Consider the following 20,781-nt stretch of genomic DNA (forward strand, 5'->3'; position numbering starts at 1 on the left):
TATATATATATATATGGGGACGTGGTTACTTCTCTAACCCCCCTTGGTTTCCACACCACTCAGCATTGAGGCGGCTTTACCTCATGCGCAGACCTAATCTCAGATTACGCTCAAATCCAGACGACGATACCTGGAACTGCATCGGAGTTATTAGGATGAGTTATTAGTATGAGTTATTAGGACGATGATCATGATCTAAATATAATAGTTTTTGATGTTACTATTTTGTCACTAATGAGGTAGTTTTCCTATATGTGCCTAGGTCTGCCAGGAAGAGTTTAATACCTTGCCAATGTCACACTCAGCTCACTATGGGTCTAGGGGTTCTATACATATTTATCTGGGATTTATCATTTCAACTTAATCAAATGCAAGTATCATTGACAAAACCCACACCATTCCTTTACCAACCAGCATCCAAGTAGAGTCATTAATCGTGATTCCTCGCTGAAGATATTGCTTGTGTTTTACTGTATATTTAAGGTCCAGTGTCTCTGTTTTGATTCACYGATGACATAACAAAACTGCTGTGACCCCCCCTGCTGCTACGCTGCTCTAGTTGGCTGACTGGATATGTACAGACTGACACATGTCTAGCAACACCTCCATGTGTGCTTATGAGGTTAGTCCTGTTGTGAGGTAAAATACCTGTCAATCACTCTGTATATTAATACAGGATTACATTCATTGTCAATCCCGAACAAACACACATGCYTATTTGCCACGGACCTTCGAGGTAGCAAGGTGGTCAGTTAGGAGTGTGTAGCAGTGTGAAAGAGTTTCGAATTTTAGATTTTCTTTTGAACAATTCATTTCTTCCAGCTGCATACCAAAGACAACAGAAACATATTTTTTATACTGTGAAATTATGTCATTGTCTGCTTATTGATAAGAGGATTTGTAACAAACAAAGAGACTATTCAATAATTGACTCATAGAATTTTGTAAAGGTAAGCTATCAAACTTTTGTTTGACTACAGGTAAATGTACTTTTACATTGTGTCTTGAAAAGGGCAGGACATCTTAAGACAAAAATACAGTGTTGCAGTGATTCTAATTACCTGTAGTTGCAGTTCTCTCAATCAAGTATCATATCCCCAGGTGTGTTTCTCTACCTAATGAAGCACTTATCTGATTAAGATTTAAGAACAAATTTAAACAATTAAGATGCATAAAACATTTACTTTACGCATTTTTTCTATTAATATCCTGTATCGTATAGCATGAATTTGCAGCATGAAAACAGTTTCAAGAACTTGTATTGGTCCCATCCCTAGATGTTCCCCTGGTCAGCAGTTTTTTCTCTGGAGCCGAAGGTGCCTGGACAGCGTACGGCAGAAGAACTAGTCACCAATACTCTGATGCTGGAGCTGGGTGCCATGGTGAAGCGCACTGAACGTATCCGCCTGGAGAGGGTGACACAAGAGGGCCGGCGCCGACGCAGCTCCTCCTCTGCTGACTACAGATGGCTGGCCACTGCCCCCACCCACCAACCCTACGAGCTGACCCCCCGAGACCTGATAGAACTGCAGGACCTGTGTGCCAGGGTGCCACCATCTCAGTGTGGCCCTGTCATTGTCAGGTGGGACTTCGTACCTTATTAGTGTCAGAGAGGTGTATGTACACTACACATCAAATGTTATTTGTCACATGCGCCAAATACAACAGGTGTAGACCTTACAGTGAAACGCTTACTTACCAGCCCTAAACCAACAATGCAGTTTTAAGAAAATAAGTATTTAAAATAAACTGAAGTAAAAAAGAAAGAAAGAAAAAGAAAGAAAAATAGACAATAGCAAATAATTGAGCAACAATAAAATAACAGTAGTGAGGCTATATACAGGTGGTACCGGTACAGAGTCAATGTGCGGGGGCATCGGTTAGTCGAGGTAATTGAGGTAATATGTACATGTAGGTAGAAGTAAAGTGACTATGCATCGATAATAGAGAGTAGCAGCAGCGTAAAAATGGGGGTGGGGAGGTTCAATGCAAATAGTCCGGGTAGCCATTTGATTAGCTGTTCAGGAGTCTTTTGGCTTGGGGGTAGAAGCTGTTTAGAAACCTTTTGGACCTAGACTTGGTGCTCCGGTACCGCTTGCCGTGTGGTAGCAGAGAGAACAGTCTATGACTAGGGTGGCTGGAGTCTTTGACAATTTTTAGGGCCTTCCTCTGACACCGCCTGGTATAGAGGTCCTGGATGGCATGAAGCTTAGCCCAAGTGATGTACAGGGCCGTACGCACTACCCTATATAGTGCCTTGCGGTCGGAGGCCGAGCAGTTGCCATACCAGGTGGTGATGCAACCAGTCTGGATGCTCTCGATGGTGCATCTGTAGAACTTTTTGAGGATCTGAGGACCAATGCCAAATCTTTTCAGTCTTCTGAGGGGGAATAGGCGTTGTCGTGCCCTCTTCACGACTGTCTTGGTGTGTTATTTTGTTAGTTTGTTGGTGATGTGGACACCAAGGAACTTGAAGCTCTCAATCTGCTCCACTACAGCCGCGTCGATGAGAATGGGGACGTGCTCGGTCCTCCTTTTCCTGTAGTCCACAATCATCTACTTTGTCTTGATCACATTGAAGGAGAGGTTGTTATCCTGGCACCACACTGCCAGGTTTCTGACCTCCTCCCTATAGGCTGTCTCATCGTTGTCGGTGATCAGGCCTACCATTGTTGTGTCGTCGGCAAACTTAATGATGGTGTTGCAGTCGTGCTTGGCCATGCAGTCATGGGTGAACAGGGAGTACAGGAGGGGACTGAGCACGCACCCCTGAGGGGCCCCCGTGTTGAGGATCAGCGTGGCGGATGCTTTGTTACCTACCCTTACCACCTGGGGCGGCCCGTCAGGAAGTCCAGGATCCAGTTGCAGAGGGAGGTGTTTAGTCCCAGGGTCCTTAGCTTAGTGATGAGCTTTGAGGGCACTATGGTGTTGAACACTGAGCTGTAGTCAATGAATAGAATTCTCACATAGGTGTTCCTTTTGTCCAGGTGGGAAAGAGCAGTGTGGAGTGCGATAGAGATTGCATCATCTGTGGATCTGTTGGGGCAGTATGCAAATTGGAGTGGGTCTAGGGTTTCTGGGATAATGGTGTTGATGTGAGCCATGACCAGCCTTTCAAAGCACTTCATGGCTACAGACGTGAGTGCTGCTGGTCGGTAGTCATTTAGGCAGGTTACCTTGGTGTTCTTGGGCACAGGGACTATGGTGGTCTGCTTAAAACATGTTGGTATTACAGACTTGATCAGGAACAGGTTGAAAATGTCAGTGAAGACACTTGTCAGTTGGCCAGCGCATGCTCAGAGTACACGTCCTGGTAATCCGTCTGGCCCCGCGGCCTTGTGAATGTTGACCTGTTTAAAGGTCTTACTAACATCGGCTACGGAGAGCGTGATCACACAGTTGTCCGGAACAGCTGATGCTCTCATGCATGTTTCAGTGTTATTTGCCTAAATGCGAGTATWGAAGTTATTTAGCTCATCTGGTAGGCTTGTATCACTGGGCAGCTAATGGCTGTGCTTCCCTTTGTAGTTCGTAATTGTTTGCAAGCCCTGCCACATCCGACGAGCATCGGAGCCGGTGTAGTAAGATTAAATCTTAGTCCTGTAGACGCTTTGCCTGTTTGATGATTCATCGGAGGGCATAGCGGGATCAATGCCATACTTCTCAATGCCATGGGAAGAATCCCGGAACATATTCCAGTCTGTGCTAGAAAAACAGTCCTGTAGTTCAACATCTGCGTCTTCTGTCCACTTATCCTGAATGTCTCAGGTAGATAATGGAGATGGATTAATGATCATCAGGTCCAYCTTTATCTCTCTATCAACATCAAACAAACTCCTTTTTTACCTTTGTCCTCTCCCCAGGTTCAGGAATCTGGTGACAAAGACAGAGCCGGAAGTTTACGAGGTGGCTCGTCTGTTCCGCACGGTTCTACGTGACTGTGTGGAGGGAGAAGAGGAGAACGAGGAGATGAGGACGAGGTCAGCCGGCTATGACAAACAACGCAGCAAGAGCCTCTCCTTTGTAACCTTCCGCTCCAAGTTCCGCCCCGCACCCTTCAGGGGCGTGGGCCTGGGTGGGTCGCGCGGCAACCTGCAGGAGGAGTCAAACTGGTACGAGGATGAGGTGGAGGAGCAGGAGGGAGCAGTGAATGTGGCGAGAGCGGCCAGGAAGGGGAGGAGCATGAGCATGCCTGATATCACCCCCATCGAACAGAGTGCACTTGGCTGAGAGAGGGAGGGACAACTGCTGATGTAAAAAGGGCTTTATAGAATACATCTGATTGATTGAGGAAGGGAGGAATGGGACTAAGAAAGGAATGTCGAGAAAAGAGAAAGTCAAATATGTCTCAAGATGAGACATGCAACATGGACAGCTCACACCTCAGCAGATTTCCACTGACTCTTTAGACAAAAAGATGCAGGTATATCAAACATATACTAGAGTAGAAATGCAAGCTTAGCCAGCAGATGTATGCCATAATATTTCTAACATTGTTTTTATTGTGAATTACATTTTCTGAATGTGTTAACACTTGAAATGCATGCAAAATTAACTAGATTTTGAATGCATAAAATAAAACCTTATTTTTCAACAGATCCTTGATGAGTTTGTGTGTGGATTCAATACAGTGGGTCCATTACTACTGTTCCAGTCCTTTGGTTGTGATGGTTACTCTTTAAGTTAATTCTATTAACCTTCTATTATACTCTTACTCAGTAAAGAACTAGAGTCCTTTGTACTTCCCCATAGTTATTTTTAATATGCATTTATTTCCAATACATTAGCACTTTATACACTGTAGAAGTCAAGGCATTTGGCAAAAAAAGGGAAGAAATAGGTGTTTTCTTATTAACAAAATTCTGGTTGTTAAATAATCGCCTGTACATAAACGTCTGTCCTCCGAGACGTCTGTCCTCAGAGATAGAGAGGAAATGAAGAGGACAGTCTCCAATAAAGCAGTAAGGCCCAAACTGACCAGTTGCAGAGAAGTTTGGTAGAGAAAGTCACTTCACTAGTGTACATTCAGCACATCATACCCAGTCATAACCATCAACATGTCACCTGTTAATAACAGCTGTTATAACCTGTTAATAAGGGTTTCTCAAGCGACAATACAAAGTAATGACATATGGTGCCATTTGAGACCCATCCTATTCCCTATTTAGTGCACTACTTTTGTCCAAGGCCCATAAAGCTCTGATCAAAGTAGTGCACTGTATAGGAAGTGGCATTTGGGACACACAACAGGTAACAGTATTCAAACTGACCCCAGCTGACTTGCTGGCAGGTAAACCAGATCATCTAAACTGTTAATTCTGCAATAGCAGAGTTATGTAACTTGTTATAAACTGTTTGGGTCTGACTCGTCACATTGTGTTTATGATTGGATCTATGAAGGGAATGTCCTCTTCAGTTTAAACCACCTTTAACCCTCCCGTACTTCATAAAACAGCTCCTACCACAGGTGTCTTGTCACATTTCTTTGAAATTGAAAGTACCCATTTGGCAAATAAGGAAGCTTGAAAGCCCCCCAACAAAACAAAAAGTGTTTTCACTCATGCGTGGTGTGAATGATAGAGCGAGAAGTTCTTAAAGTCCCTCTCTTTAATAAGAGGATAATAATGAGGAACAAAAACTAGAATACATAATTACAACATGAGAAAGAAAAGTCCAGTATTTTGTGTGCTCAGACAGCAAGTTAATGAGTAAGCCCTTCCTGTCTTACCACCAATCAACACTACGAGGAATAAAATAAAATTTACCAAAAACCAACACTAGTTTGCAGAATCAAACCATTAAATAGCAATTTTTGATTAAATGTTTTATGATGATTTAGTCTCTAAAGTAACAAAGAACAGAATGACAAGAATTCTGGTCATATTCTGGTCAAGTGTTTCGATACCATATCCTTTTCATTACAGGTATTTCATTCATCTCTGTGGGGGGAGAACTACTATAATTTGTTGGTCTACTGGACCTCAAGTCCCAAACCATCCAATAACACTCCATTCCCACTGCCCCGTTGCTGTGGTAACCCCTCATCTCAGTCCAAGCTTTCCCATTGTCTTATTTCAGACAGCATGACCCCGCCTGAACTATTGCTCGACTACTGTTTTATAGGAGTGACAACCTACCAGAAGAGACACTAGGAGTGACACAACCTCAGACTTCCCCCCCCCTTCCTTCTCTTCTTTATGATTCCCTTCTTTCTCTGTCGTTTCTCCCTGCTCAGGCGAGGAAGACCACAAAGACGATGAAGAAGACGATGAGGACGAGGAAAATCTTGACCATAAGCCAGCGGTTGGAGGACACAGACTGGAAGTACTTTAGGATCTCTGTGTGAGCCATGTCCACGTTGAGCTGAGTGTCCTCCACGTTAGCATCAATCCTACAGGGAAGGACAGGAACATACACATAGGGCTTTAGAGAAAGATCTGGCAGTGCTCAAGCATCTCAAAGTTCCTCCTCTGTTCTTCCTTCCCTCCTCCCCCACGCCTCCCTCCCTCACCTCTGTACTGTCTCCTCCTGCTCCTTCACCATGTGAGCCAGCTGCTGGAAGATGGAGCCCAGCTCTACGATGGTGCTCTCTATGTTCTGCATGGTGTCTGCACGGCTCTGGATGTACGAGTCCTGCACCACAGAGAAACAACATTATACTAACACAATGACGCACACACAATACAGGTGATAATAAAGTGTTTGTACCTGCTCATCAATGAGCTGGAGCTGTAGAGGGTTAGACTGGTTGTCCATGTCGATGGCCACCTCACTCCCCATACTCCTGGACTCATCCTGCATCAACACTGAACTCTCTGGCAGAGGAGATAGTCAGTTGATAGAAAATAAAAGTTCTGTGATTGAAATTCCAAGAGACATTTATGAAGTCATCTGGTGTAGGAATGAGAGGCTGAAGGTGAGATAAACATGGTGTTGTATCTTACTGAAGTTGTTGGCGAGGAGAGGAGAAGAAGAGGAGACAGGAGGCTGAGAGAACTGTTCTCTCCTGCTCTTCTGCTGCTTCAGGTTCTAGAGACAGAGGGACAGAGAGTGTAATGTTTACTGTACATTTTTATTGTTTATTATCTACTTCACTTGCTTTGGCAATGTTAACATATGTTTCCCATGCCAATAAAGCCCTTCAATTAAATTAAAAGAGAACAAAAGAGAATGAGAACGATAAACGCAACCTAGCGTTATTAGAATTCTTGAGGTTCAATGGTAGAAAGTTCCAGGGGCTGGAAGTTCCAGTGAATCTTACCTCTGTTCTTACTTCTAGAACCGACTTGAAGTCATTGGACATAGATGCCAGTTTGGACTGCAAAAAACAAAAACCTGGTTGTTGATTATTAAAGCCTCATGTTTCATATGGCTACATCATTTTACTCATCCACATCAGTTACATAATGCAGTAGAGAGGCACTGGCAGTCAGACCTGCAGGGAGACAACGATGGTGTTGGAATGGGTCTGGATGTGTCTGCCGCTGGGAGCTCCACGTGAACGAATCAGATCCTGCAGCTGGGCTATCTGCTTGTTCAGGCTGTTAATGTCCTGAGAGGGGAATGGGGGAGACATACAGAAGAGAGACATACAGGGCACAGCAGAGTTACACAGACTGCGCCCACTAAAACAGCCAAGTTTGCCTCTTGACTAGAGATTCCACCTGACTGACTGGTCATCATGTTTGCCATTTATAGTTAATGACGAGACAGCCGACTGATTTTATGGTATCTGTGTCAATGCAAAAAAATAAATAAATACATCTCACCTGCTTGATGATGTAGGTTAACTCTTCAATCTCCACTGCCTTGTCATCAAATAGAGATTTTCTTTTAGCCACTGAAAAAGGTCAAAACAGTCATATATCCAGAACCTTGACAAAACAAGTTACTCAAAATTGTTATTCATGAGAAATGTTAAAACATAAATATTGCCATATACTTACATATAGTGAGTTTCTCTAGTTTAGCAAACGTATTACTCAAGTCTTTTCCTATTCTCCTGGAGGGATTCAAAACAACAGGAGATTGGCATCAGTCATAGGCCAAAACATGAAAACAGTGAAAGGAATCTGCTAACGCATGTACATAGCTGCATGAARGTGTACTTTACCCTGCACCTTAGAGACTTCTGCCCTATGTACATAGTCATGGAACACATACTGTTTTACCCACTTCATATGTATATACTGTATTCTAGTCAAGGCTCATCCTATATAACTACTGCCGTAGACACTTTTTCTATTCATATACTGTCCATACACACCATTGTATTCATAAATATATATTTATATTCCGGAATCTGACCTTGGTCGTTCTGATATTTCTTATTTTTGAGATTTGTGTGTTTTGTATTGTTAGGTATTACTGCACTGTTGGAGCTAGAAACATAAGCATTTCACTGGACCTGCTATAACATCTGCTAAATATGTGTATGCAACCAATACAATTTGATTTGTAAGGTAAGATAACAGAAAAGAACAGACTGCATTCCAAAGAGATCACACTGAGCTACAATGTGATCACATCACCATGGAGAAACTAACAGCAACAACTGGCTATTTACTAAACTTCAAATCAGAGTGTCAGCGACACCTCTGAGAAAATGGGTTGTGCACTGTAAATTAGTTTGCACTGTAAATTAGTTGGCTGGCTCTTTGGGTGAGATTGGTGGCAGTGGCACTGGTAGTTGGACTCACTTGGCCATGAGGGTGAAGTCACTGCGTTGCTTGAGCGCACTGAGGGCCGGCTTGGTGGGCTGAACACCATTCTGCAGAACGAGAGAGAAGCATGAAAATAGTGATCATTGTTCCAGATTACATGAGGGAAAATGCATAAGAAACTATCTCCAGGCCTTGATCATTTGGATACTTCAACATCACTGCCCTTGGGTCTCCCATACCTACATACCTGTCTGGTCTGTAGGGATTTGCAAGCGGACTGAAACTCATTGGTGCGATCCCTGCACGTCATCCTGGCGCAGGTATATCACCAGGAAGGGTCTGAACGATCTTGGTAGTGTCCTGGAGACGGTCCGTGCTCCGTGGAAACAGTCGCTACACCTCCTGACGTCAATTCCTAACAACGAGGCGTCGATCCGTGTCCATTGATGCTCACATATACATTCTCAATGTACACACATCTGTACTGATAGGGGGAACAGAAACAAATTAATTCAAGTAAAGTGACATTTTGCTAGGTGGTCACCGATGCCCCGCGCTGCCTAAATAACTTAATTATCTAGCTAGATATTTACCAATACTACGTCTCGGTTTCACCAACAAATCTGAGCTTGGCCAGTTTATTTAGCAATTCAGCTTGCCCCCCACATAATAGCTAGCTAGTAGCAAGTTAGCTAACGTTAGCATAGCCAACATTACCACTGAAACTGAAACAAATGTTACCAGACACTAGCATGACAGTGATACAATATCAAATTATTGCTAACCTTAGCTAGAAAAAAAACGTGTCATTTACATGTTCTTAGGCATTGAGCTATTTCGTTACTCCAAGCTAACGTTATTTAAAGACTCCATCACAGCTGATGATGTTTTGCTAACCCTAAGCGACGTGGCTTGAATGTTTTGTTTGAAGAACGAAAACTTTCTCTCATAACCACTCAAATCAAACGTATATATCTAGTTTTACTCGATAAACGTTATAAAATTCAACTTACTATTAGTGAACTTCCACAAGACTTCACAGATATTTCGATGTTTTTAGCAAGCCGTCTGATGGAATGAAAGTTTGAATCCGGGTCATTTCCGGATGCTGACGTCATTGCCACGTCCACCACTGCTTGAGCCCCAGCCAAAATACACCACCAGATGTCGCCATATGTTATGTTTTGTAAACAGATATGTCAACTACTGCAGTATTCAAGCCAACTTGCTGTTTGTTATCGTTTCTTCTAGTTAAAGGCGGTTGACATACAATACATGTTGCGTTACTGCCACCGAGTAGACTGGGGTATAAAATCCCTTATACTTGGCTTGGAAAAGGAAAACATTTTAATCATAAACAAATACCTTACCATCTAACCCACCCAATTCCACTACTTACACCTATCTACTCCTACCTCAGGCCAAGGGCCTGGAAGAACGGGAAACCACAACTCTACACCCTGTAACTCTTCTGATGTCCAGTTTCAACTGTTCTGCCTGCGGCTATGGAACCCTGACCTGTTCACCGGACGTGCTACCTTGTCCCAGACCTGCTGTTTTCAACTCTCTAGAGACAGCAGGAGCGGTAGAGATACTCTCAATGATTGGCTATGAAAAGCCAACTGACATTTACTCCTGAGGTGCTGACTTGTTGTACCCTCGACAACTACTGTGATTATTATTATTTGACCATGCTGGTCATTTATGAACATTTGAACATATTGGCCATGTTCTATTATAATCTCCACCCGGCACAGCCAGAAGAGGACTGGCCACCCCTCATAGCCTGGTTCCTCTCTAGGTTTCTTCCTAGGTTTTGGCCTTTCTAGGGAGTTTTTCCTAGCCACCGTGCTTCTACACCTGCATTGCTTGCTGTTTGGGGTTTTAGGCTGGGTTTCTGTACAGCACTTTGAGATATCAGCTGATGTACGAAGGGCTATATAAATAAATATGATTTGATGTTCACCTTCCAACATGACAACAACCCTAGGCACACAGCCAAGACAATGCAGGAGTGGCTTCAAGACAAGTCTCTGAATGTCCTTGAGTGGCCGWGCCAGAACCCAGACTTGAACCCATTCGAACATCTYTGGAGAGACCTGACAATAGCTGTGCAGCGACGCTCCCCATCTAACCCAACAGAGCTGGAGAGGATCTGCAGAGAAGAATGGGAGAAACTCCCCAAACACAGGTGTGCCAAGCTTCTAGCGTCATACCCAAGAAGACTCAAGGCTGTAATCGCTGCCAAAGGTGCTGAAACAAAGTGCTGAGTAAAAGGGTCTGAATACTTATGTAAATGTGATACCATTTTTATTTTCATTTTTTATAAATTAGCAATCATTTCTAAAAACCTGTTTTTGCTTTGTCATTATGGGGTATTGTGTGTAGATTGATAAGGGAAAACAACTATTTAATCCATTTTAGAATAAGCCTGTAACGAAACAAAATGTGGAATAAGTCAAGGAGTCTGAATACATACCGAATGTGCTGTATGGATCAGCCAAAAGGCAGGGGTCCACTTTCTCAAACTCTCAATCCTACCATCACAGACTCATCTTTATCCTGACCATCTGTGCAAGCCTCGGGCTTCGAGAACTTCAACACACCTGCCACCTTGGATAATTCACCCTCATTCACTTCTATTTCTCCACCAGATGTAGATCCGGCGTATGGCTTGCTCTGCTTACACTTTCCACCATTCTTCTTCGACAAACCATCTCTCTTTTCCCACCATCTTCAAACAACTCAAGCTCACCTTCTATCTCCCTCCCTCACTCTCTCTCTCTCTCCCTCTTCGACTATTTCCCCCCTCCATTCCTCCTCCATATTCCAAGTATGTCTCTTTATGATAATATTGCACTTTTACTAACATACATCTCCTCTTGCCCTCAAGGGCCTAGACTGTATTCAATTGAAACCTGCTTCATACGGAAGGGAAAACATTTCAGTAATTGAAAATTAAATGTTATGAACCAGTTAAATGTAACACTATGGTGAAAGGAAAGATATGCAAAGATAGTGTGGCCCTTACAGGGTATAGTGAAGATAACAGTGAATACCAAACTCCAGAATGTGAGAGGGGAAGGGAGGGAGACAAACAGAGGGAAGGCGATATAGCTACACAGATGAATACAGGTAGAGAGATAACATACAGGACTTGCTCAGATCTCATTCTATACCTACTGGCTCCCACATCTATACCTCAACAAGAGCTGGCATGTTCAGACCACAACTATGTCCTCACATATCTTCTCCCCCGCACCTCTCCTATACCCTCTCCTCTCTTTCCCTATAACCTTTTCTGTGATAAAAGCCTATGTTCTCTGATAATGCAGGGGAAAAAACTAAACAATATCTGTGCATTTGAGTACATTAATATTGTAAATACATTTTACAATGTCTCAAATTGATGTAATTCATCTTCTTTTGGCTTTTATGTTCTCTAAAATTATAATTTTTAAACAATGAGTCAAAGCAGCACAGCGATGCATGTTTCCGTAACAGATAACACTGATTGTATTTTCTTTTGTTCACCAAAGTCACAGGGGACTAAAAACATAATTCATCTTCCTGTCAGAGAGACATGGTTGGCCATAGTCAACACACAGAACATACACACATTGTAGGCCTACAATGACATGCACTCCCTCTCCCACACACAGATACCATCTAACAACACACACAGTTCAGATACCGTCAACTACCTGCTTCAACACAGCTGCTGCTACAAAAGCAGAGGAAAACAAGCCTGAAGTTTATCATTAGAAAAATATAGCACTACTCCACACAGAGAAAATTGGAAAAATACAGGAAACCACTTTCACAGAGAGAGAGAGAGGGAGAAAGAGAGCGGGGTGAAATAGGGAGTGAAGGATAGAGAGAGAGAGGGGAGTGAGATAGGGAATGAAGGATAGAGAGAGAGAGACAGAGAGGGGAGTGAGATAGGGAGTGAAGGATAGCGAGAGAGCAAAAGCAATGTCTTCTCATTATTTGTTGATTTCAAAAAAGCTTTTGACTCAATTTGGTATGAGAGTCTGCTATACAAATTGATGGAAAGCAGTGTTGGGGGAGAAACATACAACATTATACATCACACACATTTCTTTCCACAGGGCCATGGGGTGAGACAGGTATGCAGCTTAAGCCCCACCCTCTTCAACATATATATCAACAAATTGGCGAGAGCACTAAAACAGTCTGCAGCACCCGGCCTCAACCTACTAGAATCTGAAGTCAAATGACACCTGTTTGCTGATGATCTGGTGCTTCTGTCCCCAACCAAGGAGGGCCTAAAGCAGCACCTAGATCTTTTGCACATATTCTGTCAGACCTGGGCCCTGACAGTAAATCTCAGTAAGACAAAAATAATGGTGTTCCAAAAAAGGTCCAGTTACCAGGACCATAAATACAAATTCCATCTAGACACCGTTGTCCTAGAGAACAAAAAACACTATACATACCTCGGCCTAAACATCTGCGCCACAGGTAACTTACACAAAGCTCTGAACGATCTGATAGACAAGGCAAGAAGGGCCTTCTATGCCGTCAAAAGGAAGATAAAATACTTGAATCAGTTAAGGAACCCATAGCCCTTTATGGTTGTGAGGTCTGTGGTCCACTCAACAACCAGGAATTCACAAAATGGGACAAACACGAAAATGAGACTCTGCATGCAGAATTCTGCAAAAATATCCTCTGTGTACAACGTAAAACACCAAATAATGCAAGTGGAGCAGAATTAGGTTGATAACCGCTAATTATCAAAATCCAGAAAAGAGCCGTTAAATTCTACAACCACCTAAAATGAAGCGATTCCCAAACCTTGCATAACAAAGCCATCACCTAGAGAGAAATAAACCTGGAGAAAAGTCCCCTAAGCAAGCTGGTCCTGGAGCTCTGTTCACAAACAGACCCCACAGAGCCCCAGGACAGCAACACAATTAGACCCAACCAAATCGTGAGAAAAAGATAATTACTTAACACACTGGTAGGAACTTATAAAAAAAAACTGAGCAAACTGGAATGCTATTTGGCCCTAAACAGAGTACACAGTGGCAGAATACCTGACCACTGTGRGTGACCCAAAATTAAGGAAAGCTTTGACTACGTACAGACTCAGTGATCATAGCCTTGCTATTGAGAAAGTCCGCCATAGGCAGACCTGGCTCTCAAGTAAGTCAGGCTTTGTGCACACTGTCCACAAAATGAGGTGGAAACTGAGCTGCACTTCATAACCTCCTGCCAAATGTATGACCATATTAAAGACACATATTTCCCTCAGATTATACAGACCCAACAAATCCAATTTTGATAAACTCCCATATCTATTGGGTGAAATACAAGATTTGTGACCTGTTGCCACAAGAAAAGGGCAACCAGTGAAGAACAAACACCATTGTAAATACAACCCATATTAATGTTTATTTTCCCTTTTGTAATTTTACTATTTGCACATCGTTACAACACTGTATATAGTCATAATATGACATTTGAAATGTCTCTATTCCTTTGGAAACATGTTTCCCATGCCAATAAAGCCATTTGAATTGAGAGAGAGAGAGAGAGGGGAGCGAGAGAGAAAGAGGGGAGCGAGAGAGAATGATAAGGAGAGAGAGAGAGAGAGAGAGGAGGATGAGGAGTTTCAGGGACACATCACAACAAGTCATTGGTTCTCAGGGGCATCACCATCGTAGCAGACACAGTAAGTTCCAATATTACTCTTCACCAACATAACAAGGTTCTGGGGCATTTTCAGAGAGTAGACAACGTTTTTACAACAAAAAAAGAGATGAATCCTTGTCCCCTGATGGATGAGTCACTCTCTCTTCCTCCCTCTCTCCCTCTGTTCCCCTAATCTTGTGCAGGCGTCTATATTTAGTCACTGGCAGGATGCCCTTCGAGACAGGTAGGCCAGGCAGCATCAGCCTTGAGCTCACTCTCACTGGAGCCCACTCTCTCTCTCTCTCTCTCTCTGTGATGCAGTTCATCTTTTGGGGCCCACACTGAGAGAAAGACAGAGAGAGACAGAGAGACAGAGAGACAGAGAGACAGAGAGACAGAGAGACAGAGAGACAGAGAGACAGAGAGACAGAGAGACAGAGAGAGAGAGAGACCTGCCTATCTCAGGGTGGGGAGGACCCCAAAAGATGAACTGCATCACTGAGAGAGATAGAGAGACTGGATGGGAAAGCATTACTCCTCTTAGAAGCCAATTCCAAGATATCATCTGCTANAGAGACAGACAGACATGGCTATCTCAGGGTGGAGAGGAAGACAAACTGCATCACTGAAAGAGACAGACAGACAGACAGACATGGCTATCTCAGGGTGGAGAGGAAGACAAACTGCATCACTGAAAGAGACAGACAGACAGAGAAACAGACAGACAGAGAAACAGACAGGCATGGCTGTCTCAGGGTGGTGAGGGCCCCAAAAGATGAACTGCATCACTGAGAGAGATAGAGAGACTGGATGGGAAAGCATTACTCCTCTTAGAAGCCAATTCCAAGATATCATCTGCTAATGGAAATTGCACTGTCACTGCCTCACAACCTCTGACATGAAAAGTCAATATGAGGACGATTGAGTATATTCCCATAAAATCACATTATCATCACTCGTTTGAAGATGAAAGTAATTGCCACTCAGCAGTACACACACAGACAGTGACGTAGACCCCCCCCCCCACACACACACACACACACACACACACACACTTCCGTGTGGCTGACTCAGCGCAGTTCATGTGAGGAGGAGGCAATATTATTTCTCATATCACGTCACTCACACTCTCTATCCCTCCGTCCTTCACTCCCGGGGTGTCACTCTAATCATCAGCCTGTTTATCTTTCATTACTGTTCAGAGAGATGAAAGAGAAGAGAGGAATGAAGAAAAGGGAGGAGGGAGGTTGGCAAAAAAGGGATGACGTCAAAGTGATTACGGGAAGGACATTGGAAGCATTGGAGAGACTACCAATAACAATACATTTTACGAAAAATAAGACGTTTCATTTAATAATATCTGGAACATTGTATCATGGTTGTTTTGAACATTTCCTGGTGGTATTAACATCTTCAATAGGACAGTATGCTTTGTTTACATAGACATCGAGTTGATTAATCAGACATAATATAGGCCTACTCTGCATGGTACAGATAGTTGATTAATCAGACATAATATAGGCCTACTCTGCATGGTACAGACAGTTGCACACTTACATCAGATTGGGCACAAAAGGTGTAGCAGCATAAATAGTATCAGTGATATATATACACATCACAACGCATTTGTAATTGTAAAGTCTAACATGGGAGTATAGTTGGAATGAATTACAAGACATTCTAAAGTATGCTCTACATTATACACAAGATGGTGGTTGGTTATAAGACAGAATATATTATTATGTATGTTTAGTCAGGGTCTGCCTGCTATAGCTGAGTATAAGACCATGGGGGCTAGAATAGGTCTACCTGGACAGTCTACAGTATATAGGGTATGTGCTAGACTCGCTTTGTCAAACTCATGGGTCTACAACAAGGTGGTTGAGGGAAGACTGGGTGCGTGCAGACAAGAGGAGCAACCAGCACATTCATTTTGACTATGTCATGGACATGGGTAGTATACTACTGCTTGAATAGAGCATTTAGTCCCTTCTAGAAGTGTCTTTCTGTAACTGGCAAGTTTCCTGTCGACCAACACACAGCTAGACAATGACGCTTTGCGAAATATACCTCGGGGGTTTTGGGTTGGCATTCATTGGCCACCATTCAGAGGAGAGGAGCTCACAGATGCTTCCAGCTATAGGGAGGGGAGGCAAATTCAATAGAGCTGTGTCTGGTCTGACTGCCCTCACAGGACCAACCTCAGAGCCTGAATTCAAACACACTTTTCACATACAGCTCACAAATCCCTCAGCTATATATCTGTTAACAGGCAGAGTTCAGACGAATCGCTGATATGTTGTCAGAGTTTTATCTCATATTTTGGAGAGGAATCTGCTACAACTTAAAATACTCATATGCTCATCTCAGTCTCTGAATCAGAGACCATACTTATTGCTTAGTGAAAAGAGACTTTTCAGACTGAGTTCGAAATAAAATAACAATATAAAAGGAATGTCAGAGGAATAACATTTGGAATGTGAGACAGGCTCAGGATTTACATGAGGGGGGTTCCAGAACTGCTAACAAGAGGTACAGATTGGAAGCTTGAACAATGTTAAGTAGAAATGAACTATTTTCAGTGTTGAATGGGGTTCTAACCAATATTGTAGCTGTATCCTAACCCCACAGCTCTACGCATCCCACACAGACAGAGAACTAAATGGTTTATTTTTACTGCAGTGGGAATGGGTATTTGCTAGACATTATTTTTCTGGTGATTATTTTAGTTACCCATTAGAATGTATATTGTGTCCTATTTTGTGGCCATTGAGAACTCTCTCCCTGTTTAAAATTCTACACAGGTGGCGATATGTTTAAATGCCTGATGTCTACATAGTGGTCTTCGTCGGCCACCCAGAGGGACTCTTTATGTAGACGGATTATGGACAAATAAAAACAAAACAAAGAAACATTCCACAATATACAACATCTAATAAGTCAACTGTACAAAATTATGCCAAAATATAACAAATTATACAAAGAAAATTAAACAGAAACAAACATTTGGACTTATTTAGACTCTTAAATTGCATTCACTTCTAATCAGAAGTGTGTGTATGTGTGTGTGAACCCTTGGACCATAGCCAAGCCTCATCATTGTCATTCCCCTCACTGCCCTGTCGGCGTGAACAGCTCTTTCACTCCGGAGCGGAGAGATTGAGACAAAAACCAAATCAAACAGATGACAGAACACCCCTCAATGATCCAGCCTGTGAAACCCCTCAGGGATCCAGCCTGTGAAACCCCTCAGGGATCCAGCCTGTGAAACCCCTCAGGGATCCAGCCTGTGAAAGGCCCCTCAGGATCCAGCCTGTGAAACCCCTCAGGAGCCAGCCTGTGAAACCCCTCAGGGATCCAGCCTGTGAAACCCCTCAGGGATCCAGCCTGTGAAGCCCCTCAGGGATCCAGCCTGTGAAGCCCCTCAGGGATCCAGCCTGTGAAAGCCCCTCAGGGATCCAGCCTGTGAAGCCCCTCAGGGATCCAGCCTGTGAAGCCCCTCAGGGATCCAGCCTGTGAAGCCCCTCAGGGATCCAGCCTGTGAAGCCCCTCAGGGATCCAGCCTGTGAAGCCCCTCAGGGATCCAGCCTGTGAAGCCCCTCAGGGATCCAGCCTGTGAAGCCCTCAGGATCAGCCTTGAAGCCCTCAGGGATCCAGCCTGTGAAGCCCCTCAGGGATCCAGCCTGTGAAGCCCCTCAGGATCCAGCCTGTGAAGCCCCTCAGGGATCCAGCCTGTGAAGCCCCTCAGTGATCCAGCTGTGAAACCCCTCAGTGATCCAGCCTGTGACCATATGCTGTGAATGAGAGAGACTAACGGTGGCAGGTTAACCCATCTGTGCCATTCAGTGTGTAGACCACACAGATACAGTCTATGCAGCTATTCAACTCACTTAGCTATAGGTCCATGGGGTATCCCTGACGGCTTTATACACACAACAACTAGCTGGTACGTGTGTGTACATGCGTGTGTGTACATGTGTGCGTGTGTGCATGTGTGCGTGTGTGCATGTGTGCGTGTGTGCATGTGTGTCCGTTCACTATTCTATATCCTTACTGCACTTTAATGACTTGACCCTGGAATCATTCTCCTATCGGGGTCTCCCTGTACACTAAATATAACACACGTATCAATATCAGGATCATTATGTCTGTTGCCATTGTCTTTCTGCAAAACAGTCCAATACAGTCCCTCTCTCTCTGTGGCAGTTCATGGGCAAAACTGACCCACCGTGTCTATGAAGACAACAAAACTCAACATGAACATGTCTGTTAAATCTGATCTGTGATCAGTCTTTAAATCCTCTTCATGTCCAAAGTCCCAATGTCCCATACAGCATTGGAGGTGTGAGTGTTGAATTCTGTCTAGTCCACAACTAACGTCCTGGCGACCCACTACCTCACATCGCCCTCATGTTACCAGACATCTAAACTGTGCTTTACATTTGGTCCCATCATTTACTCTTGTGAAGGAGAGTGTTACATACATGTTGATTGGACGATAGCAGCTAAGCGCCTGAAGAAGCTGTGTGATGAGACTGACTACACATATACAGCTCTACACACAGGTACATATATTTACGTTGTAATACTGCACTGACTTGGTGGTTCTGGAGGACAAGGAAGAGGAGAGTTAGGGGTACATCCTCCACTCCTCTTTGTTCCCCAGACTTCTGCTGAGCATGGATGAGAGTGGATGAGCATGGATGAGAGTGAGTCTGSAACCAGCGGAGAGAAAGAGCATCACCCCCTCCTGGCCTCACATCTAAAACAAAAATGAAACAAGAGAGAGAGTTTAGATCAGATTGATTAAATGTGTAATGTTGGGATGTGGTTTAGCTATGTTTGAATGTGGTTGTGATGCATGGTCACAGTTGATACTACATCTCTGGTAATGGTTCAAGCTCTCCTTCTATGGCTCTGGTTCTGAAGGTGGTTTGCTGTCACTGGACACTGACCTGCAGAGGTGCTGGTTGAGTCTCCTCCCTTTCTGACTGCAGTTCTCTGCGGTCACGTTGCAGCGACACCGACACGAATGCAAATTGAGTGTCCACTTCCTCCCAGGACAGGGGGTACATCGAGGGCCTGGCAAGGGAGATGGGGTGGTCGGGGGAGGAGAGGGCGTAGTGGGGGGAGAGGAGGGTCTGGGGCGGTAAGGAGAATAGAACAAATACTGCAACTTTAAAAACAGACACCAGTGGCTTTCAAACCTAATGTTCCACATAGGATTCAAGAGGAATAAAGCTGTCCCTGTGCCCATTGCAGTAGACTTCCTCTTGTCTGAGAGGCCCTTTAATGTGCCATTGGCTGGGATTYCCATTAGGGAGTTAACCTCAGTCTGTCTAAGTGAGCCCATCCACGACTGAGTTAACTCACCCTGGCCTGTCTGGGAGGCTAATGGACTTCTCCAATGAAGTGATTTAATTAATGAAGCAGATACAGAGAGGCCATCTTTGTGTGGGCCTGGCTGAGTGGTCATGGCTGGGTTGCCACAGATTTTGGGAAAATTGCCGCAAGATTTTTTTTTTTTTTTTGGGGGTGGGGAACCACCTTACTAATTTAAAATGCCCCCCCCCTTTGTGGGCAACCGACCAGCCACCACCCGGTCGCCTCTCTCTCTGTGCCACCCAGCCACCACCCTCCTCCCTCTCCTGCTGTGGCCAGCCCAGCCACCCACTCCTCCTGCCCTCTCTCTCTGTGTGCCAGCCCAGCCACCACCTCCTCCCCCCTCTCTCTCTGTGGCAAGCCCAGCCACCACCTCCCTCCTTCTCTCGGGGCCAGCCCAGCCAACCACCTCCTCCCTCTCTCTCTGTGCCAGCCCAGCCACCACCCTGCCTCCCTCCCTTCTCTGTGCCAGCCCAGCCACCACCTCCTCCTCCCTCTCTCTCTGTGCCACCAGCTCACCACCCCTCCCTCTCTCTCTGTGGCAACCAGCCACCACTCCCTCCTCCCTCTCTGTGGCACAGCCCAGCCACCACCTCCTCCTCCCTCTCTGTGGCAACCCAGCACACCTCCTCCCTCTCTCTCTGTGGGTACCCAGCCACCACCACCTCCCTCCTCTCGTGCCACCCAGCCACCACTCCTCCCCTCTCTCTGGGCAACCCAGCCACCACCTCCTCCCTCTCTCTCTGGTGGCATCCCAGCCACCACCACCTCCCTCTTCTCTCTGTGGCAACCAGCCACCACCATCCTCCCTCTCTCTCTGTGGCAACCCAGCCACCACCTCCTCCCTCTCTCTCTGTGGCAACCCAGCCCACCACCTCCTCTCTCTCTCTGTGGCAACCCAGCCACCAACCTCCTCTCTCTCTCTGTGGCATCCCAGCCACCACCACTCCCTCTCTCTCTGTGGCAACACAGCCACACATCCTCCCTCCTCTCTGTGGCAACCCAACCACCACCTCCTCCGTCTCTCTCTGTGGCGCCAGCCACCACATCCTCCCTCTCTCTCTGTGGAACCTAT

General features: G+C 44.7%; 3 protein-coding genes across 3 annotated transcripts in view; 1 reads left to right on the top strand and 2 right to left on the bottom strand.

Moving 5' to 3' along the window:
- The first annotated feature begins 860 nt into the window (after positions 1-860).
- Positions 861-4,322, top strand: LOC111967253 (protein RD3-like). The gene is made up of 3 exons (XM_023992144.2): positions 861-950; positions 1,278-1,582; positions 3,864-4,322. Exons 2-3 carry the CDS (start codon positions 1,278-1,280, stop codon positions 4,228-4,230), a joined length of 672 nt encoding a protein of 223 aa, XP_023847912.1. The 5' UTR covers positions 861-950; the 3' UTR covers positions 4,231-4,322.
- A 1,613-nt stretch (positions 4,323-5,935) lies between these two features.
- LOC111967252 (syntaxin-5) lies at positions 5,936-9,767 on the bottom strand. The gene is made up of 11 exons (XM_023992143.2): positions 9,677-9,767; positions 8,911-9,147; positions 8,700-8,770; positions 7,947-8,002; positions 7,770-7,840; positions 7,436-7,552; positions 7,262-7,318; positions 6,945-7,029; positions 6,709-6,815; positions 6,512-6,633; positions 5,936-6,391 (listed from the first exon to the last, which is right to left on the bottom strand). The coding sequence occupies exons 2-11, from the start codon at positions 8,971-8,973 to the stop codon at positions 6,232-6,234; spliced, it is 909 nt and encodes a 302-aa protein (XP_023847911.1). The 5' UTR covers positions 8,974-9,147; positions 9,677-9,767; the 3' UTR covers positions 5,936-6,231.
- An 8,223-nt stretch (positions 9,768-17,990) lies between these two features.
- Positions 17,991-20,781, bottom strand: part of vegfba (vascular endothelial growth factor Ba) — a 15,578-nt gene continuing 12,787 nt past the window's right edge. The window contains exons 8-9 of the mRNA XM_070444685.1: positions 19,280-19,465; positions 17,991-19,086 (exon numbers count right to left, since the gene is read on the bottom strand). Coding sequence (XP_070300786.1) covers positions 19,065-19,086; positions 19,280-19,465 — 208 coding nt within the window. The 3' untranslated portion in view covers positions 17,991-19,064. The remainder of the gene's footprint in view (positions 19,087-19,279; positions 19,466-20,781) is intronic.

This window comes from Salvelinus sp. IW2-2015, linkage group LG8 (assembly GCF_002910315.2).
Source record: "Salvelinus sp. IW2-2015 linkage group LG8, ASM291031v2, whole genome shotgun sequence".
In the NCBI taxonomy this organism is placed as follows: Eukaryota; Metazoa; Chordata; class Actinopteri; order Salmoniformes; family Salmonidae; genus Salvelinus; species Salvelinus sp. IW2-2015.

Coding starts and splice junctions, on each gene's coding strand:
- LOC111967253 (XM_023992144.2), top strand. CDS start 1,278: ATGTTCCCCTGGTCAGCAGTTTTTTCTCTGGAGCCGAAGGTGCCTGGA. Junction 1,583..3,863: donor TGTGGCCCTGTCATTGTCAG/GTGGGACTTCGT, acceptor TCCTCTCCCCAG/GTTCAGGAATCTGGTGACAA.
- LOC111967252 (XM_023992143.2), bottom strand. CDS start 8,973: ATGACGTGCAGGGATCGCACCAATGAGTTTCAGTCCGCTTGCAAATCC. Junction 7,553..7,769: donor TAACCTACATCATCAAGCAG/GTGAGATGTATT, acceptor TTCCCCTCTCAG/GACATTAACAGCCTGAACAA. Junction 6,634..6,708: donor TCCAGCTCATTGATGAGCAG/GTACAAACACTT, acceptor TCTGTGGTGCAG/GACTCGTACATCCAGAGCCG.